The sequence below is a fragment of the Papaver somniferum genome, unplaced genomic scaffold, assembly GCF_003573695.1.
Source record: "Papaver somniferum cultivar HN1 unplaced genomic scaffold, ASM357369v1 unplaced-scaffold_35, whole genome shotgun sequence".
NCBI lineage: Eukaryota > Viridiplantae > Streptophyta > Magnoliopsida > Ranunculales > Papaveraceae > Papaver > Papaver somniferum.
Window position 1 is genome coordinate 5,170,144 of NW_020645971.1, and position 23,956 is coordinate 5,194,099.

At 36.8% G+C, this 23,956-nt stretch overlaps 4 protein-coding genes across 4 annotated transcripts; 3 read left to right on the forward strand and 1 right to left on the reverse strand.

Moving 5' to 3' along the window:
• Nucleotides 1-12,423: 12,423 nt before the first annotated feature.
• Nucleotides 12,424-13,234, forward strand: LOC113342257. Its single transcript, XM_026586854.1, has 2 exons — nucleotides 12,424-13,151; nucleotides 13,198-13,234. The coding sequence occupies exons 1-2, from the start codon at nucleotides 12,424-12,426 to the stop codon at nucleotides 13,232-13,234; spliced, it is 765 nt and encodes a 254-aa protein (XP_026442639.1).
• A 534-nt stretch (nucleotides 13,235-13,768) lies between these two features.
• LOC113342213 lies at nucleotides 13,769-14,832 on the forward strand. The gene is made up of 3 exons (XM_026586827.1): nucleotides 13,769-13,913; nucleotides 14,019-14,109; nucleotides 14,218-14,832. The coding sequence occupies exons 1-3, from the start codon at nucleotides 13,774-13,776 to the stop codon at nucleotides 14,746-14,748; spliced, it is 762 nt and encodes a 253-aa protein (XP_026442612.1). The 5' UTR covers nucleotides 13,769-13,773; the 3' UTR covers nucleotides 14,749-14,832.
• Nucleotides 14,833-17,071: 2,239 nt separating this feature from the next.
• LOC113342293 (40S ribosomal protein S25-like) lies at nucleotides 17,072-18,890 on the reverse strand. The gene is made up of 4 exons (XM_026586883.1): nucleotides 18,815-18,890; nucleotides 18,645-18,719; nucleotides 18,503-18,563; nucleotides 17,072-17,534 (listed from the first exon to the last, which is right to left on the reverse strand). Exons 1-4 carry the CDS (start codon nucleotides 18,815-18,817, stop codon nucleotides 17,377-17,379), a joined length of 297 nt encoding a protein of 98 aa, XP_026442668.1. The 5' UTR covers nucleotides 18,818-18,890; the 3' UTR covers nucleotides 17,072-17,376.
• Nucleotides 18,891-19,077: 187 nt separating this feature from the next.
• On the forward strand, nucleotides 19,078-19,895 carry LOC113342165 (50S ribosomal protein L31, chloroplastic-like). The gene is made up of 2 exons (XM_026586802.1): nucleotides 19,078-19,202; nucleotides 19,284-19,895. Exons 1-2 carry the CDS (start codon nucleotides 19,134-19,136, stop codon nucleotides 19,638-19,640), a joined length of 426 nt encoding a protein of 141 aa, XP_026442587.1. The 5' UTR covers nucleotides 19,078-19,133; the 3' UTR covers nucleotides 19,641-19,895.
• The last annotated feature ends 4,061 nt before the right edge of the window (nucleotides 19,896-23,956 follow it).

Here is a 23,956-nt window from a genome sequence, read left to right on the forward strand (position 1 = left end):
CCAAGGGTTATAAGTCACAACCATCCTATTATCTACTTCAAAACTTTCACTCTTGTGTATGCATCGTCCATCATTACGTCTCTTGTAAACATGGTATGCATATTTTCCTTTCACAATACACTCAGAAAACTCTTTTGGAAAGTTTCTCGTACATTTACCATCTCTCATGCACTTACTACCACATGGACCGTGAATCATCCATTTTTCACACACTTGTGTAGTTCTAGCTCTTCATCAGAGTCAGGTATATCTGCTCTCACTATCTTATCATAATCATCGGGACCTTGTAATTTGTCTTCGTCACTAAATATAATTAACATATGTGTTAGAGCACTGCTCGGTCGAACTCGCAAGCGTTTCTATCTCAATCTTGTTTGTCAAGTTTAGTTGATCAAAACTATATACTTGATTTCTAGTCTACTTATTGATAGACACATTTTTGTGTCTAAGTTGTCCTCAATTTTCTATATTGTTGGTACTCGATTTTGTACTTATTATAGTGTTTTGTGTGTTTGTAGGTATTTTTGGGAAATAAACATGTGTGGAAAAAGTTGCTCGAAAAGTGCTATTTGGACCTCCGGAGAAAATTACTAAAGGAACCCTCACTTTGGATAAGAGGCACCTCAGTTGGGCACCTGCTATTCGCACCCCCGGTTTGGTTAGGGGGAGGTCATCTCCAACCTTTTAAATTCCAGTTTTGGCGGGAAATTTGGTTCTTCTTCAACAGAAATTAGGGTTCGATTTTGGAGAAGATTCAAGGAGACTGAATGGCTGAAATTTCATGGGAAGGCATGTTTAAGCTTAACAGGCATGGTATGATCGGTGCTTTGGGTTATAATTGGTTGGAGATTTAAATTGAAGAAGTCAGGGAGTTGCGTGTTTTTCTTTCGAAAACCCGATTATCCGTGTTTTGGATTTGGAGGATTTCTACGAAGATTCAAGAGCTACTGTCTATTGGATTGGGCATGTTGCAGCTAAACAGGACTGGTAAGTCCATCAGAATCGAGTAAATTGAGCCGCAACATGAACTTGAAGTCAAACATGGAAGAATATTTACGTGAGATATTCTCGAGACTGTGAGTTATCCTTGGAAGATTTTCGTATGTTGCGGTGTGTTTGGATGAAGATTGGAGTGTGCCAACTAGATACAGAAGCGTGGAGAATTCAAATATGAAAGTAAAATCTTCATAGCACGCATGGAGGAGACTAAAAAGCAAAGAAAATATATTTTATTTACTGTCGAGTGATGACAGGATTTCTTGGAGTTATTACTGTGATTTTGAGGCCCTGACGACTATTTTTAGAGTGCCGAGGAGTGTGATTGGAGTAATACAGAGCAAGGAATAGAGTTGCAGCAATCGTTGATCATCGACAGGGAAGAGAAGAGGTGAAGAACATAATACAGTCATAGACCACTGTTTATTGACTGTCGTCTATTCTTCCCTTTTGTAACAGTGTCTTTGTAATAGTCCAAAAGTGTGATAGTAAACTCTGTAACAGCTGTAAACCGTTGCAAACCTCTATTTTCTTATATAATCATCTTTGTAAGCACTTTGTGAGCAATGAAAAATCATTTTGAGCGTGTTTCCAATATGATGTGCTAGACCCATCCTCTGGGGCGACGAAGGAAGCTATTTCGCCAATGAAAAGCGGTATTCTTTATTTTATTTAATTTACGCAATTATTATATAATAATTTTCCTTGATAAAATGATTTTAGTTAAACAATTGTCATTTCAATTGATGGAGCATGCTTAGCCTAGGTTTTGATGTCCCATACTTTCGATCTACGATTGTTATTTCTAAAAATATCAACTTTTGCAATAGTTTAGAATCAAATTGAATGAGAAAATTGCATGAATATAAATATTGGATTAAATCACTTTGATTTTGGTAATTAGTGGAATCCTTAGCCCCAGTTTTCTCCATATTTTTCATATCACTTTTATTTAAGTTTGCTATATTTTTAATTTAAAATTAAGTCTAAAATCTACTTTCACAAGTCTCAACGAACCTATTACTACAACAACATTGAAAATACATCAATTTTTGGCGCCGCCGACGCAGACTTGTCTTTAGGCTAGAGCTTTTAGATTTATATTTTTTTTAGGTTTTCTTTTTGTTCTATTTTACGTTTCTGGGTATTTGTCTTTTTATTACAGATTCTTGGATTTCAGAGCGAAAGAAAAAGGAGTTGCCAAAGCTTTTGGTGACCACTTAAAGATTTGGAGTCAAAAGACAAAGCGAAAAGAACGAAGAAAAAATCAAAATATATATATATATATATATATATATATATATAAAAGAAAAAGAGAGAATTTTATTAGATTTTGTTTTTATCTTTTAGATTTTTTCTTGCTTTTAGAAATTGTATTAGGATATTCTCTACTTTTGTAATTTTCTTTATTTAAGATTTTACTTTTTGGACTTTGGACTTTGACATTATTTTTATTTTTTTAAACCCTAAGGAAGGGTGAAATTAAATATAAAATTGTTTGCAGAGAAGGAAGGAAATTACGATATTGCCTCGGCCCTTCGGGTTCGTACATGACATAGAAGTCGTGGCCCTAGTCGACTACAACAGTTCTTCGCCCGTCTGGTACGGGAGGTAAGCCTCTCGAAATACCCACGAATCCCCTGTCAGCGGGTTTACTGTCTTCCTTCGTATGCATATATGTTGAGGACTGAAAATGGTTTAATTTTCTAGTAAAGGGCAAGGACTGGCCATACAAGATAAGGGTTCGGATTTCATCACCGTTCTCTTCTTGCCCGCTTTTAGAAAAACGATATCAAACGCGAACCCGAGCCTAAAATACTGACTAGAACGAGACCGATAGGGTAAAAATCTTAATAGGAAAGTCATTCGAGAAATATTGGTTGCTCGTTTAAGCATACTTTGAAGTTCATGATGGTTAATGTAAGTTGAGCGTGCCGCCTTGTAACCCAAGTGAATGTTTTGCCAGTGTGGTCTGGGTGTCAAAGCTCCATTGAGCTTCCCTTGTATCTATTCAACTTACTTTAACTCAGACTGATTCCAGAGGGGTTTGCTTAAATTGTGACGAATTCCCTTTCGAAGGATTAGAAGCTGGTCTAGAAACAATCTAAGTGGAGCCATCATGCTTTTTGTTTGCTAGAAATCAGAAGGTTTGTTTGTGTTTGCATAGAACTTCCCTTCCTGTTAGGACTTTTCTTTTTAGTTTTGTTTTTCTAGTGTATGCCCGAGGTCATTAGACAACGTGCTTGGAAAAGAAATACTCTAGGTCGTTTGATTAGTGAAAAACCTAGTAGTTATTCTTGTGAAGGAGGGGAGCTCGGAGACTCTTCTTTTGTGTCTTTGGAAATTTCAGCTTTGAAAACTTGACACTTGGTGAAGAAAGTACTCCTAGTCCTTTGGTAGTGCCAGAAATGGCAACTCTGAAAGCTTTGTTGAACCCAACTATGACCTCTCGTCCGTCATGTATAAGGTTAGCTGAAACTGAGGCAAATTATGAACTAAAACCTGGGACCCTGCAGATGCTCCAAATCTTTTTAGGGAAAGAAAATGAAAACCCCTATTTTCATGTTAGGGAATTTGAGGAAGTTTGTAGTACTCTGAAAATTAAAAACCTAGGTGATGATGCGTTGAAACTTCGGTTATTTCCCTTTCCCCTGAAAGATAAAGAGGTTTGCCTTCTGAGTAGATTGAAACCTATGAACAACTTACATCTGCCTTTTTACAGAAGTTTTTCCCTAGGCACAAAACATTATCTATTAGGACACTAATCTGTAGTTTTGCTCAACAAGAGGGAGAATCTTTATATAGGTATTTGGAAAGGTTCAATGACTTAATAGCCCAATGTCCTCATCATGGTTTTGAAAAGGTTAGGCTAGTTCAAATCCTCTACGAGGGTTTAGATTATTCGACAACAACCATGGTTGAGTCTTTATGCACATATGGGTTTGAGAATAAAACTATTGATGAGGCGATGACATTTTTGAATGAAATCGCCGATAAGACCCAACAATGGGAAAATAGTAAGGAACCCCAGAAAACAATTCTTCTAAGTAGAGGAAATATTAATAGGGTAGAAGGATCTTATGAGTCAGATGCTAAAATAGCAGCCATAGCCAAAAGGTTAAAATCCTTAGAATTAGGTCATTCTAGTGGTAGTAGTGGTAGAATAAATCCTTTTTGGGAAGGCCATACTATCGAAGAGCAAGCCAATGCTCTTTACAACAACACTAGATTTGATAACCGACATAAGTTTGACCCATATTCAGAAACTTATAACCCTGGCTGGAGAAACAATCCAAACCTTTCTTGGTCTAAGGGCCAGAATCAAGGTCAGTCTAGTTACTCTCAGGTTCCCCCAGGCTTTGGTTATAATAAGAATCCTTCAGCTCAGGAACAGTTTCAGAACCCTTCAGATAAAAAGATTATGAGTTTAGAAGAGTCTCTTGTTTTGTTAACTCGTAACACTGTGCGGTTTCAGCAATTTGTTGCTCAAGGTTTAGAAGAAAATAAGAGAATAGGTCAGGCTAACTCTCAGGCTATTTCCGAGTTGAAAACCCAGGTTAGTCAGATAAATGAGTCTTTGAGAGAAAGAGGTAAGTTTCCTAGTCAAACTTAACCCAACCCTAGAGGAATTAATGAAATATGTGAAAGAACATCCGATCATGTGAATGCTATTAAAACCCTTAGGAGTGGTAGAGTGATAGACAACAAGGTTGTCATGACTGATAGTGAACATGTTTTAGTTCACCCTTCCGAACCAGAAACTGAGGAGACTGATAGAGTCTCTAAAGAGACCGATGAGGTTCCTAATAAGACCGTCTTTGTTCCTAGAGCCCCATTCCCACATATGCTAGTTCCAAATAAGAGGAAGTTCACCTTTAATGATATATTGGAGGTTTTTAAGCATGTAACTATCAAACTTCCATTATTAGATGCAATTAAACAGATTCCCGCTTATGCCAAGTTCCTTAAGGATATGTTTACGCGAAAGCGAAAGCTTAGTGTCCAGAAGAAATCCTTTCTAGCTAGTCATGTGAGTTCCATTATTCAGAATACCACTACTCTTAAGCATAAAATCCTGGGGTCCCCTACCATTTCTTGCACAATAGGTAAATACCGTGTTGAGAAAGCTTTGCTTGACTTAGGAGCCAGTGTGAACTTACTACCATACCATGTGTAACTTAAGCTAGGACTTGGTGAGATGAAAGCTACCCAGATAACACTTCAATTAGCTGATAGGTCCGTTAAAATTCCTCGTGGTGTAATCGAGGATGTTATTATAGAGGTCGACAAGTTTATATATCCAGTGGATTTTGTTATCCTAGATGCCCAACCTGTCCCTGACCCAGAGAACCAAATACCAGTAATTTTAGGTCTCCCGTTTTTAGCTACATCCAATGCGATCATTAACTGTCAAAATGGTATTATGAATTTGTCTTTTGGTAATATGACCATTGAGCTGAACATTTTTAATATTAGCAAGCTACCCTCTGAACTAGATGACTCGAACATAGAAGAGGTGAACATGATAGGAACATTAGTCGAGGAGTCATTGCCAAACACTTTGTTGGAAGATCCATTAGAGAAATGCCTAGCTCACTTTGGGATTGATTTTGATGATGATAATGTGATTAATGAGAATGCTTTGTTAGATTCAACCCCTTTGTTAGACACGAATAATGGATGGAAACCTAAGTTCGAACCACTACTAGTTTCTAAGTCTACCATAGTTCCTTCATTAGAAGAGCCTCCTAAGTTGGACCTTAAACAACAACCAGATATCTTGAAGTATGTGTTTTTAGGCCCATCTGAAACTTTACCTGTAATTGTAGCATCCGACTTGGATAGTGATCATAAAAGTAGGCTAGTAACCCTCCTTTAAAACAAGAAGGAGCTTTAGGGTGGACCATAGCAGACATTAAGGGTATAAGTCCTACTGTTTGTATGCATCAATTCTATTTAGAGAGTGACACCAAACCTTCTAGGGAGATGCAACGTAGACTGAACCCTAATATGAAAGAAGTAGTTCGAACCGAGGTTCTTAAGTTGTTAGATGCAGGCATTATCTACCCCATTTCAGATAGTAAGTGGGTCAACCCCGTTCAGGTTGTTCCAAAGAAATCCGGTATTACTGTAGTCCAGAATGATAATAATGAATTAATCCCAACTCGAGTGACCACGGGTTGGCGTGTTTATATTGACTATAGGAAATTGAACAAGGTCACTAGGAAGGATCACTGTCCCCTTCCCTTCATCGACCAAATTCTAGAGTGATTATCAGGTCATAGTCACTATTGTTTTTTAGATGGCTACTCTAGTTATAATCAGATTGTTATTGCCCCAGAAGACCAAGAGAAAACCACTTTTATATGTCCCTTTGGTACCTTTGCGTATAGACGCATGCCTTTTTGGCTATGTAATTCCCCTGCGACTTTTCAGCATTGTATGATGAGCATATTTTCTGACATGGTAGAACGGTTTCTAGAGGTCTTTATGGATGATTTTTCAGTGTTTGGCTCGTCTTTCGATGAGTGCTTGCATCATTTGTCATTAGTGTTGACTAGGTGTAAGGAAAAGAATCTAGTGCTTAATTTGGAGAAATGTCATTTCATGGTTTGTTCAGGAATTGTTTTAGGGCATATCGTATCTTCTAAGGGTATAGAGGTAGACAAAGCCAAAGTTGACCTTATTAGGACTTTATAGGTCCCAAAAACCGTAAGAGATATTAGGTCATTCTTAGGGCATGCAAGTTTTTATCGTCGATTCATTAAGGATTTTAGCTTGATTTCTAGACCTCTTTGCAATTTGCTTGCAAAAGATGCTAAGTTTGTCTTTGATGATGCTTGTTTAGAGGCTTTTGAGAAGCTTAAGACGTTACTCACTACCGCCCCCATAGTCCAGGCACCCAACTGGAACCTACCCTTTGAGATCATGTGTGATGTTTCAGATTATGCTATTGGTGTTGTGCTAGGTCAGCGAGAGAACAAATTACTTCATGTGATTTACTATGCTAGCAAAACTCTGAATGATGCCCAGTTGAACTATACCACTACGGAGAAGGAACTGTTAGACATTGTGTTTGCCTTAGACAAGTTTAGACCATATCTCTTAGGTTCTAAGGTCATAATCTTCACCGATCATGTTGCTTTGAAGTATCTTCTTTCCAAAAAGGATGCTAAACCTAGATTGATTAGATGGATCCTCTTGTTACAAGAATTTTCCTTAGACATTAGAGACAAAAAAGGTGCAGAAAATGTAGTAGCAGACCACTTGTCTAGGCTTGTTGTGGATACCCCTGATGATTCTCCTCATGTTAGGGATAATTTTCCTGATGAACAATTGTTCTTTGTTACCCAATTACCTTGGTATGCGAATATAGTGAACTATCTTGTTACTGGTCGAATGGCCCAACATTGGGGTAAACAAGATCGTTCTAGGTTTTTAGCCGAGGTTAAGCACTTCTTTTGGGATGATCCTTATTTGTTTAAGTATTGTCCAGACCATATTATTAGGAGATGTATACCTGAGAGTGGCCAGTCCAGTATTATTTCCTTTTGTCATGATCATGCTTGTGGGGGTCACTTTAGTGCTAAAAAGACCGCTACTAAGATATTGCAGTGTGGATTCTATTGGCCTTCATTGTTTAAAGACTCCCACAGTTACTGTGTTACTTGTGAACGTTACCAGAAATTAGGAACCATTTCCCGTAGGAACGTGATCCCCTTGAACACTATTTTAGTTGTTGAGGTCTTTGATGATTGACTTTATGGGTCCGTTTCCTAATTATTTTGGTAACTTATACATCCTTGTCGTTGTAGACTATGCATCTAAGTGGATTGAGGCGGTTGCGTGCAAGACCAATGACCATAGGGTTGTGATTGAGTTCTTGAAAGATAATATACTTACACGTTTTGGTACACCGCGAGCTATAATTAGTGATGGAGGGTCGCACTTTGTAATGGACCTTTTAGGCTTTTGATGAAGAAATATGGTATTACACATAAGGTAGCTACCCCGTATCATCCACAGACTAGTGGTCAGGTAGAGGTTTCCAATAGGGAGATAAAGCGTATATTAGAGAAAACAGTTAATCCTAATCAGAAAGACTGGTCGTCTAGGCTTACTGATGCCTTACGGGCTTACCGTACTGTGTTTAAGACCCCTATTGGAATGTCACCTTATCGACTTGTGTACGGCAAGGCATGTCACTTACCAGTTGAGTTAGAACATAGAGCATATTGGGTTGTTAAGCAGCTAAACTTGTCACTTGACAAGGCAGGACCCCATAGGAAACTCCATCTCAATGAGTTGGAAGAGATTCGTAGAGATGCATAGTGCTAAGGAGTATACGAACAAAATGAAACTTGTGCATGATAGAAATATTTTAAGAAAGTCATTTTCTCCAGGTCAAAAAATTCTTCTGTATGATACCCGCTTGCATCTTTTTCCTGGGAAGTTACGTTCTCGGTGGACGGGTCCTTTTATTGTTCGCACTGTCTTTCCTCATGGAGCTGTTGAGATCGAGACACCATATGGTAGTATTTTTTCGAAGGTTAACAGTCAGATATTGAAACCCTTTTTAGAGCCCTTTCCTACAGGTGATGTTGAGGAGGTCCCTCTGGAGGACCCTGTTTACCCTTGATTGACCATCAAGGTGGTTTGTATGATGTATATTATTTCCTTCCTTAATCTCCGTAGAAGGATTGTTATGCTTTACCCAGGTACTATCTTTCCGACTTCTCTCTTTACTGATTCCTCGTGTTACTTTCCTTTTTGGTATTGTTCTTTCATTAGAAACATTGAGGACAATGTTAGATTTAAGTTTGGGGACGGGAAAAAAAAAATTTGTTAGATTTTAGTTGCAATAAATAAACTCCAGAAACTAGAAATTTATGTTTATTAATTTATTTTTGTTTGATGTGTTTCCAATGTTGTTGCAGTAATAGGAACCGATTTCCATAAATACCCATGGGTTTTATAGCGGTAAAAATTAATTTTGCCATAGTAAATAGTCGAGCACAAAAGTATGTATTTATTTTTGCTATTGTCTTCTTCATGTCTCTTCCTCTTCCTTTAAACTTTCACTTCTCAATTTTTCAAGAGATTATAAAGAAAGCAAATTAAACATACAGTTAATAAAAGGGAGACCATACACACAACTGGTTTTTGTATACAAACGAGATCTTAGATAATAGGCACTGGATTTTGTATGTAGGGTTTAGCAAATTAGATTTTGGGTTTTTATTTTTACTCTGGATTTGCTGTTGTTCAAATCTGGATCCTAATTAAACCCTTATCATATTTTTGCAAATCTGGATTTGTTGTTATTCAAATCTGGAGTCTGATTAGACCCTTGATGATTTTCGTTTTAAATGGTAGTGGTGATGTTGACTTTTCAAAAACTAATTAAACCTAAAAATCTATAATCATTTGACCTATCATGCTCTGATGTATCACGAAAGAACATGTGAATATTGAAATCAATTGTTAGAAAAACATTATTTTTGTTTTGTTTGAATGAAGAAACAATATAATAACGATTCAAGATAAGAAGATGAAGACGTAATTGACGATGTGTTCTATGCAGTTAAGTTAAATATTTTTTTGAAAAGAAGATAAAACAGGAAATATATTTTCCTTAATATGTTAATTTCATTAACCAAGAATATATGATTTCCAAAAATATTTATAAATACAAGGTAAAAATAATAATATTTAAAGGGTCGTAATTTGTGCACCCATGCACAAGTTAACAAAATAAATCCGGGAGAGCGGTGCCTTGGGGGTTTTGGGGGGTCTGCTGATCCAGAAACTTATTTTTTGTTGTTTTAACTTTTGATTTCCAAAACGGTTTTTCAACTTAATATTCACTAATTAATTCTATTAATTTTTGGTAATTATAATGTTGTCGTTTTATGACTGATGTGGAGGATTTTCAGCGGGCACTTATTGCAAAATTTATTTTCATTAAAACCGTATTGATTTCTTTTGAGTTATAAAAGAAAAGTTTTGGAGAAGATGAAGATATTATTTTTCATCTATTTTGAGTTCTGAGCAAGTGTTAGAGAGAGTATTTGTTAGTTCGATTTCTCATAGTGCAAAGAAATCGAATAAGAGAGTTATCAGCTGTTTTATCGCATAGAGTTTTCGACAAAAGTTGAATGCTAGCAAAATCAAGAGGCAGAGTCGCGAAACACCTTAAAGATTGCGACCTAGTCCGCACTCAGCTGTTTGAAATTTATTTTTTGTGTGAATTTTTTGTATTGTTTCCAACATTATTTGCTCAAACTTTTGATGACTTTGAAACAAAAGAACAATATAATTTTGAGTCCTGATACAATCTAATATCCGTTCTCCAAAACAAGTTTGAGAAGATAAAAAGAAGGAAAATGAATAGACAACATAATTGTACAAGGATATATGAAACCCACCTTTCAACACTGGTATAAAACCAGAAATCCAAGAAATTAATTGAAGGGAAAATCTTGGAAGACATTTCTTAATAAAATTTTTTTTAGCCAAATTACTTTAAGTGATTCCGACAAAAGAATTCACTTACTCTTTTTTTGAAAATAGAAATCACTTACTTAAATTACTAGTATCTCGATAACTATGATGATGGTGGTGGTCGCGCTGATTTTGATAGCATTTGATAGCATAAATTGCAAAGATGAACTAATAGTTAGTTGGGCAAATTAATAAAGTGTCCTGCTTCAAACCATATAATTAATAAACCGGCCAAGCTTTTAAATTCTTTTAGAAATCGGCCTTTCCGTTAGAGTTGACACCTGGGCCCACCAGATCGGTCAGCTGCGTTGAATAAGTCAAACTCGGTACGAGAATTTACGACTGTGCCCTTGCCCATTTAAAGACGCGTGTGGTGTAATCTCTCACCACACTTTCTATTTCGTCCTCTCTTCTCCCTCGTTCTCTTCTCCCAGTTCTGAAACTAGGGTTAGGTATTGAAGCTGTTTGAAAAGAAAAAGAAAACTGATGTTATTGAAGTTGTTTTTGTTGAAGACATAGATGTTAGTGAAAGACCAGAGTGTATTTGGAAGAAAAGTTCTACATATTTAGGGATTCAGAGATAGTGGTGATACAGTGAAGATGAGGTACAAACCGGGATTGAAACTGTCTGAATCAAGGTAAGATTAACGAAACCCGTGACTTAATATATGATGAAAATCATTGTATTGATAGTTAATTGATTTAATTGATCGATTGATTTTTAGGGTTTCTGTTTTTTTTCCTTTGTAATTAGGGTTTATTTGAAACCAAATTTTTATTGTTTAATTGGGGTTTAATTTTCGTGATTGGGTGTTTGATTTTAAGTAATATTGCTTAATTAGGTTTTCATTGGGTTTTCATAGGTTTATATCTGATTTTGTTTCATTTGTGTTGCAGTCAGTTCAAATTTAGGAATATCAGTGTATATGCGGAGCCAAAGAATGAGACTTTGGTATTTCCTGATTGCCATAGAGATGAAACAGAGTTGATGACACTTAAGTATATGGTGTATAAGGGTTTGTCTATGGATGTTAAAGAGAAGTTTAATTTATATTGGTTTAAGGAAGAATGTCTGCCACTGCCATTGTTAAACAATGATGATTTTGATAATTTTTGGGAGGATTCTTTTGTAAATGAGGATGGATGTATATGTTTGTGGATGGGGATGAAAGACACAGTGTTTGGGACTCCAAAGACTACACCAAAGAAGAAGACAGTTAGTAAGGGAACCACCCCTAGAAGATCCCCAAGGCTAAATAGTGTGGATAAATCAGTTGAAGGTGCATCAAGAAAGCTGAGTTTCATGGATGTGCCCATGTCCAAACATTCTCAGGCTAGTAGCAGTGGTTGCAGTCAGTCAAAAGCTACAAATGAAGTTAAGTTTGTTGAAGATGTGGACAATATTCAGCTGGAAAACACCAAAGAAGATGAATGTCACCCAATTGAGAATCCAGAAGCTCCTCCAGTATATGACAGTGATGAAGACATTGAGTATGGGTCAGATGAAGAAGAACAAGAAGAAGAAGAAGAAGAAGAAGAAGAAGAAGGAGAAAAGAAGGCAAAGAAAAAGGTATATTTCATTTATAACTGATTTCATTTATTATAATTTGTAACTTATTATATGGTACTGATGTTGATCTTGAATGTGCAGGTAAGGATGTGGATGAAAGACCTGCTTACATGGATGACTTTGATGATGATTTTGGTCAGTACATGAAGGGTGAGCATGATGTAGATCTTTTCCCTGAAGAAGAAGTTTTTACTCCAGTAGATCCTAGCAAAATGGAGGTAAAAACTAGATTTGCAAATAAGGAAGCATTTAAGAAACATCTCAGGGGTTATTGTGTTCTTAATAAGTGTCAATTATTTTGGATAGAAGTGCTCCCTCTAGAATTAAGGCTGAGTGTAGGTTTAAAACAGAACATGATTCCTTGGTTTGTGTATGCTAGCAAGAAAGAGGGTGAGAAGACTTTTGTTCTTAGGAAAGTGAATTTGGAACATAAGTGTGAAGGGGATCCCCAAAATAGGAATAGATCTGCTGATCCTCATTTTGTAAAGGATTTTGTTCTTGATCAGATGAAGAATAAGCCTAAAAAAGTTGTTCCAGACCCTTATAAAATCAAGGAAGACTTCTTAGCTGAAAAGAGAGTAAATATACCATATCAGTGTGCATGGAAGGCTAGGAATCTAGTTTTAGAGTCATTATATGGGAACTATAAAGAAAGTTACAATGAAGTACCAGCATTCTGCAAGATGTTTACTAAATGCAATGATGGGTCTGTTGCTAAGTTCACTTTTGACACAGTGAATAACACCTTTGAAAGCATGACACTCTCATTTGAACCTGCAATGAGGGGTTGGCGAAAAGCATGCAGGGGAGTTATAGGGCTTGATGCCTGCCATCTAACAGGGGAATATGGGGGAGTATTGATGGCTGCAACTGCACTTGATGGACAGAATGGGTTAGTAATGTTAGGAATTATGGTATGCAGAGCTGAAACAAAGGAAAATTGGATCATTTTTTTGAAGCATTTGAAGGATGCAATATTAGCACATCCAGTGAAAGTGGCTTTCATTTCAGATAGGCAAAAAGGTTTATTGGAAGCTGTTGGTATAGTGTTCCCTGGCCATCACCACAGATACTGTTGGAGGTAACTTTCTTGTCTAACTTTGTTTCTTGTTTCTTTTGTTTGTCAGATCAGATAAAGGCCTTATGTTAATTGCAATGTGTTAAAATGCAGACATTTATACAAAAATTTCAAGAAGGATTACAAGGGTCTTGAATTATACAGTTCTTTGGAATGCAGCAAAAGCATACAAAGAAAAGCATTTTCAGGTTTGACAGTTCACAACAGTTCTTTGTTATTGGTTTTATGCACTGTTTGACAGTCAAGTTAAGCTAGTTTTTGATTGGCTGTGCAGGAACATTTTGACAATATTGTGAAACAGAGTGCTGCAGCTGGTGCTTATCTCAGTAGAGAAGATCCTGCTACATGGTCCAGGGCCTTTTTTAACCCTATTCACTGTTGTGAACATATGAACAACAATTTTTCAGAGTCTTTTAACAATATGATCAACAAGATGAGAAATAAACCAATTATAATGATAGGAATAATGTATGCTAACTTAGTGATGGGTACATGGTACAATAAGGACTGAATCTGCATCATGGGTAGATGGTAATTTGGTTCCTACTGCTGTTACATTGATTAAGAAAATGTTGGAATTTGTGACTGACTATGGTGTTGACCCTTGGTGGCTGGAGAGTTATATATGGTGACTAGTCCAAAGAATTCTGTGTTCACAGTGAACATACTTGCCAAGACTTGCTCTTGTTTGCAGTGGCAGTTGAGGGGGTTCCCCTGTATGCATGCAGTGAGTGCATTGCATAGCATAAGGCCACAATGGAGAAAGTAAGATTTCTCTTTTTTTAAATCTGTACCTTGTCAGAACTATTTATGCAATTTCTAGGCCTTAAATGTATCTAGTACTAACCTTTACATACTCTGCTTGAGCAGGTACTGCAGTGATTACTATTCAGTGGAGAACTATAAGGCCACATATGCACCAACTTTTGCACCACTAGATGATAAAAGTGAATGGGTCCAGGTATTTTTTCTTCTTAAATTTGTAACTATATGCGCTATTTATATTCTCAACTACATTGATATAAGTGCATTTACAAGAAGAAGGGAACGGCATCATTTGTTCTTGCAGCCAAACATGAACAAGAAGATCTTGAACCCTCCTCACAGTAGGAAACCAGGAAGACCCAAGAGCAAGAGGGTAAGAAGTTATGATGAACCTCGTGTTGAGAAGACAAAAAGGAGGTGTGGGAAATGTGGAAATGTTACTAACCACAACAAAAGAACATGTGCTGGTGGTGAAGTGGGATCTAATCCAACTGCAAAGAGGCAAAGGACTGAATGTGATGCACAAAGCTTCACCTTCAGAAACATAGAGCCAAGTCAGACCACCGGAGTTAGGGGTGCAGCTAAGTCAAACAAGAAGAAGAGAACGACATCATTTGTTGGTGAATGTTTTACAGGGCCTGGCAGTCAGCCTTTGGCAACACCATCTTCTACTCCAGCTTCCACAACACCTATGAGTCTGCCATCTATAGCACCATCTTCTACTCCACCCTCTACAATAAATAACCTTTATCAGAACTTCTTTGGCATTGGATCTGTATCTCAGAATATAAAACAAGGAAAGGGAAGGGGAAATGGAAAGGCTAAGAAGAAATGATTTGAGATCCGTTTTCTGATTTTTTGTGTTTAAGAAGACAATATTTTTTTCTTTTGTAGACTTGAATTAATGCTGAATCAAAAGTGGCAGGTTGTTTATTGGTACATTTGCAGGTTACATTTTCAGATTATTGAGTTCCTTACATATAGCATTAAGTTGTAAACTTGAATGCATAATTCTGTTTTTTGCAGCAATGAAGACTTCATCTGAGACCCATTTAAAACTGTCACAATTTGTACAAGTGAGGTATGCTATGTTCTTGTTGTGTTCATTCTTGCAAAATTTCATCTCCATCTTTGATTTGCAGTGATCTTTGTTGCAGGTTTGATTTTGCAGTGGGCAGTTTTTGAAGCAATGACCAGATTCTCCGCAAGCGTAACAACCATTCTCTACTGGTAATTTCACCATCTTGCATTTGACAGGATCGATGGCATCGTCAAACCATTCAAAGTACTGACATGTTGGAATTGAACACTTCAAAAACATTTTTTCGTTTGTTTCTTTTGCTTTTGAACACAATAGTTGCCTTATACCATTACATGGTATATATTTGCACCTGGAATAAATCCAAGGACATACCTTTGGATCATGAATTCCATGTGCACAGATAGAACATGAAATTAGGGGTTGTTTTAATCTTAATCGTACCTTGCTGCTGCTACTGCTGCCTAGAGAGTTTACTTCATTTTGGCTCATGTCTTATTTATTTTTATTTTTTTGATCTGTTGAGTATGACAAATACTATGGTTCTTCTCTGCAGGGCCTAATTTATATGAATGAAGCTGAATCTGACCGTTACAAATCCAACCGTTACAAATCCGACCGTTGCAATGAGTCACCGAGTTGACTCGATACTGGTTTGGTTACGAACTCAGACGAGGGTTAAGTCGTCTTTTACCTAGCAGGTTAACTGCCACATAGCCAGTTAACTACCTAAATCCATTTTTTGAAAAAAACGGGATGGAAAATATCAATATCGACCAGTTTATATAAAGATTCAAAAAAAAACAGTCAGTTTCTTAAATATGGTTCAAAAAGGTGGTTACTTTATTAAAAACCCTAGTTAGTTTGTTTGATGATGATTTTTCATTTGATCTCTTTTAAGACTTTCGACTTTCTCTAGAAATAAAAAAAATGCTTGGGATATCTTCATGGATTTTTTCATACACCCCTTAGATCTCGGACTCAGAATTTTTAGATGAAAACTCAGTGAAAGAATCTGCACTCCCGTTAAACAAGGGCCGCACTTAAAGTTAGGTCAAAGACAGTCAACAATTCACGTTAATTTTGAGTACCAACCCATAAGTTGAACAAATGACCTCAAACTATCTGAAGGCCCCTGACTACTTGATTGACAAATTTAGCCCCATGAGATAATCAAATTCAGGTGCCCACTTATCTAGAAACGAGCAACAATTAATGCTGCTGAGGTTAAACAGGCTCAGATATGTTTAAGAGCCGCAGCTACGTAGGAAAGCAGTATAAGCAAATAGTTTATAGACCGTTGGATCAAATCATGTACGGTTAGATTAAATTTATGTAATCTTTCTCAAAAAGCTGCCGATGGCAAATTTAATGTATTAATAAACGTCCTTTTAATTTATTTTCAATTCATTTTGTGTCTTTTTATTTCATCACCAACATCATTTATGAATAAATGAATCTTAGGAAGAGAAAGAAGATGATAGAGTGTTTCACTATTACCTAAAGTTTCAAGAACTCCATATTCTGCTACTGCAACTAGAAAAATAAATGAATGGATCTGCTCAACCCATGTTCTAGTCCTAAAAATTTGCGGTGTTTTGACCTTGCATCATTAATTCACCACCACCACCACACAAAATCAGTCTCCATCTTTAAAACTCCGATAACTCCATCTGTTAATCAATCTCCTTTATCAAAGTTCTTAAAATAATAATGATTCACATCCCGAATCAAGATCTTGAGTTCTTCAAAAAAATAAATAAATATATATATGTATTATTGAGGGAAGAATCAAATGTCTGCAACCGCAAATCCAAAACCCCATTGAAAATCAACTTTAAAATCAACTAATTCTGAATGAACCCATGCATTGATTTTCACCGTTAAATAACATAAGAGATCGAAATGAAGGAATTCTCATCACACCCATTATCATCACACCCATTATCAGATTATCAATTTTTAATTGCATACCTAGCTACCCATCCTTTTATTTTGATAATGAAATGAACACAACAACTTTTTTGAGCCAACCCAAAACCCAAAGAATGCATGCTCGGTTGCGTGGGATAGCACTGCTCTATGTTCAAGACATGGTTCTTACGCATATTCTTGAACATGAACAAAGAACCCTTTCAAGTACTCCATAAATTTGGACAAAGATAAAATCCTGCTAACAATCAAATGTGTAGTGACCAAGGTCAAAGACTAACAATGAAACCGGGGATTTGATAGAAGCCATGAAACCGGAACTTAACCAAGCTTCAGCAACATAGGAGCAGAAGTTAGAGATGTTTGAACAAGGAACATTTAAAATAAAATAATCCCAGAAAACATATTACCTAGTCAGAAAATAGTCTTAATAACAAAAGCAGCAGTAGCTAGAATTCTGCCTATCACAAAACTGAACTGATCCAAAATTTGTCATAAGAATGCATTCCTAAAGGAACAACATAGATAACAAAGAATTAGGTATTGGTTGCCCGTGTGTAAATCTGTTGGCTGGAATGGGCAGATACAAGTCTGACCAAACCTTTGGCCACCAAATCCCTGATAGCTCTCCTTGCAAGCGACCCATTGATCTACATAATAAAGAGGAAAAAATGAAGATATTAGCTGGGCAGAAATACTGGAACCAAAACAGATAATTAACAGACAAAAGTGTAAAACAAAATATGTGCTTTATCTAATTCAAGTGAGCACACACATTCCTGCTGTCTAATTGACAACTGTTCCTTCGAAGGTTATTAGTATGCTTAAAAGTGTTTCAACTTTCAAACTATTCCATAACTGTACTTTGAAAACCCCTTAATAATTTGTGGAAAAATGTGCCATGGTTTGCAAACAAAACACCATAATTTTCTAAGACAATCACTAATGGCATTGACAAATACGTTGCAAATCTCGGAAAACCGTTTTAATACAGTGTATCATTTCAAAGATCATAAGAGGTGCTACAACTTATATCATACTGATCAAACTTATTATGCTCAAGGTCACTCTACTCATTTTCTATAACAATATTGACATGTTGACTAGTACTGCCTCAGTTATTTCCAGAAAGTATGATTGTCTCAATCACAATATCTTAGATGAGAAGCTTTCAAGTAAACTTTAAGAAACAATAAAAGCATGTACTAGCCTACCAAAATTGATCCAAATCTAGTTATGAAATGCACATAAGAGGTGGTAGAAGCTGCTTTAGTTGGTTTTTATACAACCATACTAAAGAACAAAACTTATATCAAACTATATTAGTAGCAGTGTCCCTAGTTAATAAGGGAGAGGCATACTAATGAACCACTTCACAAAAAAAATAGTTAGGTTACAAAACAATGTTCAAAATACCGGCAACAAGCAGAACAATTCTAAGTTCTAGTTTCACAATTTTATCTTTTTGAATAATAATAGTTCAAACATAGCGTTGCAGATGATTAGGACTAGACATGATAAAGGTCCTGAAAGCTAGAATCATAGAACAAACAGTCAGAAAGAACAGAGGGAGTGATGAGTTTGTATTTTGGTGCTTCAGAGATAAGCTTGTCATAACTAGCTTGATCAAACAACACCATGTTGTTAACCTTCTCCTTTTGCTTTCCTTTGCTCCACTTCTGTATAAATCACAAAACAACTCATTAGCAAAACACCCATTTTCGAAATCATATTTAAGTTTTGTGGATCATGAAATTGACCTTCTTCTTTTGTTTACCACCACCAGATTTAGCTGGCTTTGAAGATGGTGGGGGAGCTTTCTCCTTCTTTGGTACCTGAAATAAAAATAAAATAAAAAATCATACGAGTCAGTAACATAAAACCAAGAAGACGAACAAACTGAAAAGATGAACAGATTAACGATACCAACCATTTTCAGTGATGCAGTCCTGTACTCTGAGAACCAAACCCTAAGGAAGAAATCGGCAGTAGAGGAGAGAAATAAAAACCCTAAAATGAGATTTACTTTCGCTATAATATTTATAAGGGAGAGGTATATTATGGTTTCCACCGTTGGATTAACTCGTGGCGATAAAACAAGAAACGGATTGGGCTTTGGTCATCTCACTTAAACCCAAGGGTATATTTGTAAATGTAATCGTCATCTCACCGATTATCTTGCTGCATATGATAGAGGCCGAGTAGAAAAAAGGGATAAGAAATTAGAGTTCGCGAGACCAGAGAAAAAAATGGCGCTAACCCTGACGAACACCTTCTTGCAGGCTGGAATCTCTCCTTCCACCACTCTCCCATCCAAGGTAATAGAACACATGATTTCAATTTGTAAGTGATGAATTTGATATTTCTGTTTTAACTGAAACTAGATGTGAATTTCCCAGGTGAGAGTGGGAAGAGTGAAAGTGGGGAATGCACGAGCACCCCAATGGAGTTGTAGAAAGAAAGAAATACATCCAGAGTTTCATGAAGATGCTAAAGTTTATTGTAACAATGAATTGGTATTAACTACAGGAGGAACACAAAAAGAGTATGTAGTTGATGTATGGTCAGGTAATCATCCATTTTATTTAGGTAATAGATCTGGTGTACTTAATGATGCTGATCAAGTTGAGAAATTCAGAAAGAAATATGGTGGTCTTGGTGGACTTGATAGTAAGTTGATGGAAATTCCTAATCTTAAAGGTGAGATCATTCTTCCTACTAAGAAGAAAGCACCTGGTAAAGGCAAGAAGAAATAGGACAATGTGGGGACTGGGTACAAATTAGGGTTCTGTTTTTATGAGTATTTGTGGTTGTTGTTTTCTTGGATGATTAAACCTGAATTCATGTTAATTTGATATGTTGAATTGTTGATATGCTCACAAGTATTAGTTCAAATGTTCTCTTTTTGATGAATCAGTTGAGCATGTCGTTGGTATCAACATCCAACAATGTTTTTGTGCTACCAGAGCGATATTTGGTGTTATTAATTCTTGTTTAAATGATTTCTTGCATTTCTGAATTGTAGTTTGTTTAGTAAGTTAGAACTTTGAACAAATTAATAAGGCTGATTTTATGTCGAATGCAAATAGAATTGCATGTCAATATTTGTCTATAAAACTGTTGTATGGGACATAAACAGCAATTGATGTGTAAATTTTAGGTAGGTGTTTTTAGTTTCCTTCATTTTCTTCTGCCCGTTTGTTGTCTTCACTTGTTCACAACATGAATACCAGGCATGTTAGTATGTTACAATTCAAGGGAGACCCAGAAAGTCCATAATTTTGATACAATTCAAGGGAGACCCAGAAAGTCCATAATGTTATTGTTGAGTGTTGGTTAACTAGCCTGGTACACCTAGAATGTAGCTAGAACTTCATTCCTTGAATGTGTCTTGTATCTTTGTAAATTGGACCTGTTAGCAAGGTTAAGCTTGTTTCTCTTCAGTAGTTTCCATCATATTCATGGGTAGTGACTGACACTGGTGAGGTGTGATCTTTATCTTGTCAGATTCGTGTCAGTTTCAAGTTAACTCATCATGAGTGCAGTACTGAGATGGACTTCATTCCTTGAATATATCTTGAATCTTTGTAATTTTCGTTTCATTGGATCAATTCTCAAGGTTTCGTAAATTTGTTTCTCTAGAGCAGTAGTTTCGAATTGAAAGGGCATTTTTTCGCTATGCAGACATGTTTTCCACTTAGAATTCATTCATCATTGGCTACTAGCAAACACACAAGGAGCCCTATTTTTTGTTGTTTGGTTATTACTGGAAAACTTTGTTTGGTACCCATTCAGCTTACGTACATGGATCCGCTGGTTAAGGATCATGACAGGATCCTATGGAATATTGACTTGTAATAAAGAAAGTTAGATTTTGGTTAAAAGAAAACATCAAGTAAAGTACAACAAATCCCTAGTCGTATTTTAGTTGTAGAAAATTTATCATCCTGCATGTAAGGAAAGTATTATATTCAACAAGAGATTCATGAAAGTATGGAAGGATTGAGCAATATAAAAACACAAAGATTTACGTGGTTCAACTTTATTACCTACGTCCACGGGTTAAAAGAATGAATCTTATTACTTCTCATGGTTACACAATGACGGTAATGCTTAGTAAATCACTCAAGAATAGCTACACTTAGTCTCTCTCCTTGCATGCTTATTTACAGAACTTGCCTCTTCCCCAATACCTCACTTGGTATTTATAGGCAAAGGCATGCATACAGCGAGATTACAGTGTTAAACTGTCCTATCGACATTCGGTACTCCTTGTCGAGTCATCCCAGATCGACTGTACGCGATACTTCGTACTTGTCACTCTATTTTGCACTACTTGATGGATAGTTCCCGATCTGGGTGCATAGACGCGGACACTACAAAATTTTCAAAAAATTAGGACGAGGACACGTATATATATATTTTATTTATATATATATATAATCATGTATTTATACAGCAAAGTCAAGTATTTTGATCCTAAAAATTAGAAAATGATGCTACATGTGTATCAATTTCAAAAGAAAAGAAGATATTGTTTGTTTATACACGCCGAAGGTCAAACAATCAGTCACTATTAAACACATGGCACAATCAAAATGCATTCTTAGAACAACACATGCCCAACTAAGGATATACATGATGTCATTTCCAATTACAAAACCATAATGAAGACCTAAGTTATTGATCTAAATGTTTGTCTTTCTTCATTTTAAGGGTGTAAATTTTGCCCGGCAGCCCGAGGCCCAGTACCGTCCGCCCTGTCCCATGACAACCCATGGGTGACCGTGGCCCTTTACGGGCTGGCCCGACCTAGCCCATTTAAATAAGAGGGCGGGCACATGCCACAATTCAAATTTTCTTGCCCGGCCCAATACCCTCCCTATTATCCCGTCAATGCTACCTGCCATGTTAGCCCGCCAGTGTTATCCATTTACCTAGCCTAAGTGACTGTTCTCATTTGTTTTATCCTAGAATATACTTGGTACATATACTTAATACAGTCAACCCTCATAGTTTTCATATGTATTTCTTAACTTTTATTCCATTGGAGTCTAATTTTGTTAACCATATAGAGAAAATATTGAGCAAAATCTAAGACAGTTTCCTTTTCTGATGATTCAATTCAGGAAAAATTATAGAAAGTTTGGTTTATCTTATTCCCATCTCAATTCTCGTATTTGATTATTAATTTTAAGTAAAACTTGTGTATTATTACTAATTTTTTTTATTTTTAACAATATATATGTATAATATATATATATTTGTTTGTAATATTCAAGGCCCTCCCGTCCCTACCCGCCCGAGCCCAAATTACAAAACAGGCTTGGGTAGGCCATGGGTACTAACTGTAGATAAATAACCCTGCCCGCCCGGCCCTTTTAATTTCATGGATAAGAGATGTTCCGGCCCGCCCTATACCGTCCCATTTAATAAATAGGTCGGGTTGCCCGGCCCGGCCCAATTTACACCCCCCTACTTCATTTGGTTAATAATAGTAAAAATAAAGGAAGAAGTTTAAATGAAAATGAAAAAAAAAAGCGTCGAACACGTGTCATCGGTGCGTCCAAACCTGACGCGTGCAGGAAACGCAAATTGGTGCATCGGACACGCGTCGTATCAGCGTCCCACGTGTGTTCCGTATCCGACGTGAATCTGACGCGGACACGGCTCAAAAAATGGAGCGTCCGTGCAACCCAGTTCCCGATGCATTCTTCTTTGTTCGCCCAATACTGATTGTTGTTCCGATCTGATCATTAAGTGTCTTGCAAGTCTTCTTACAGTGGGCCCACTTTGTTCTGACTCTTCTGGTGCTTCGTGCGTTCTTCGTCAGTAGCATTAATTCTTTGTCGCTTGATTCAAACTTGACCGTCGATCCTTCATATGATTTCCACGTTTCGTCCTACTACTCACATGTGGTAGATTATTAGGTTACTGCACCTCCTTATTCGGAATCGTTCCATTGCTTCGCCATTGCTTTTTGTTCAATGCCTTCATTTTCAAGGGTGTCGCCACATATCGCTTCTGATAATTTACCACTACGTTTTGCCCTTTTCTTTCACTCATGTGTCTAACGCGATGGAAATAAACTGTTCGACCTTCTGTCACCGTTGACACGTCGTCTCAACTGCTGCCAGGCTTCACACTATCTAGAATTTATGACAACCTACTCTTCCCGCCGGTTTTACTTCTCCTCGATTGTTTCACCCATTTAAATAAATGGTCTCAGCAGTAACTCGTTATTCTCTCTCTACAACTCACTCCTTCTCCATTAAAGTTCAACATTCTGTGCGACTTTTGTTTTTTTGCTTTCTTGATTCTCTTACTTTGTTTTCCCGTTGTTGTTAATGTTGCTGCAATCTTCATCTTCCTTCGTTATCACTGTCATCATCACTTTATCATCATCATCATCCCGTTATCATCTTCATCATCAACGACAACCAGTTCTTCCATGACTGAAAAGAGGTGTGTAAGTTATGTGTCTTCCGATGAAGATAATTTTGCGATTGATTCCTTGTTTTCTACCATTGATCCGTCACTTCATGATCAGAACATGGTTTATTATCTTTTTTCTGATGATTCTGCGCTACCTAGTTGTAGGGGTGGGAAAAAGTTTTCAAGTATTCCAACCTGATAGATTCTCAGTTCATTTATCAACTCAAGGAGGAGTTTAATCTTCAAGGCTTCGAGATCGGGCTTCTGTTGAGTCAGAAAGGTGTTCTGAAGATGGACAAGTTTAATGTGTTTCCCCATTCCTCCGAGGCTATCATTATTTCCAAGGGCCAACTCGAGGTTGGGCTTCCTATGCCTTTGTACCATCCTTCCCGATGAGGTTATATCTCAGCTCCGACGTACACGTGCTCTAGGACAATCGAATGGAAACTTCTTTCATATTTCTACCGAATGGGAGAACTGTGGTAATGGTTCTTGCATTAAGACTGATCACTCGACCTATGATCCTTCTCATCAATCGAAGTATACTTCGGCAAGCTTTTGTGGTTTTGTAGGTTCAGGTTCTTCAAACTCGTAAAAGGACTGACGGGGCTAGTAAGCCTGAGGAGGAGATAATAAA

Bases quoted from the DNA above. Each gene is read 5' to 3' on its own strand.
- LOC113342257 (XM_026586854.1), top strand. From the start codon at position 12,424: ATGATTCCTTGGTTTGTGTATGCTAGCAAGAAAGAGGGTGAGAAGACT. The intron at 13,152-13,197 runs GTAACTTTCTTG...TTTGTTTGTCAG, and splicing joins CACCACAGATACTGTTGGAG to ATCAGATAAAGGCCTTATGT.
- LOC113342213 (XM_026586827.1), top strand. From the start codon at position 13,774: ATGGTGACTAGTCCAAAGAATTCTGTGTTCACAGTGAACATACTTGCC. The intron at 13,914-14,018 runs GTAAGATTTCTC...CTGCTTGAGCAG, and splicing joins ATAAGGCCACAATGGAGAAA to GTACTGCAGTGATTACTATT. The intron at 14,110-14,217 runs GTATTTTTTCTT...TTGTTCTTGCAG, and splicing joins ATAAAAGTGAATGGGTCCAG to CCAAACATGAACAAGAAGAT.
- LOC113342293 (XM_026586883.1), bottom strand. The intron at 18,564-18,644 runs GTCAATTTCATG...TGATTTATACAG, and splicing joins GTGGTAAACAAAAGAAGAAG to AAGTGGAGCAAAGGAAAGCA. The intron at 17,535-18,502 runs GTTATGACAAGC...TTTATTATGTAG, and splicing joins GGTGTTGTTTGATCAAGCTA to ATCAATGGGTCGCTTGCAAG.
- LOC113342165 (XM_026586802.1), top strand. From the start codon at position 19,134: ATGGCGCTAACCCTGACGAACACCTTCTTGCAGGCTGGAATCTCTCCT. The intron at 19,203-19,283 runs GTAATAGAACAC...TGAATTTCCCAG, and splicing joins CCACCACTCTCCCATCCAAG to GTGAGAGTGGGAAGAGTGAA.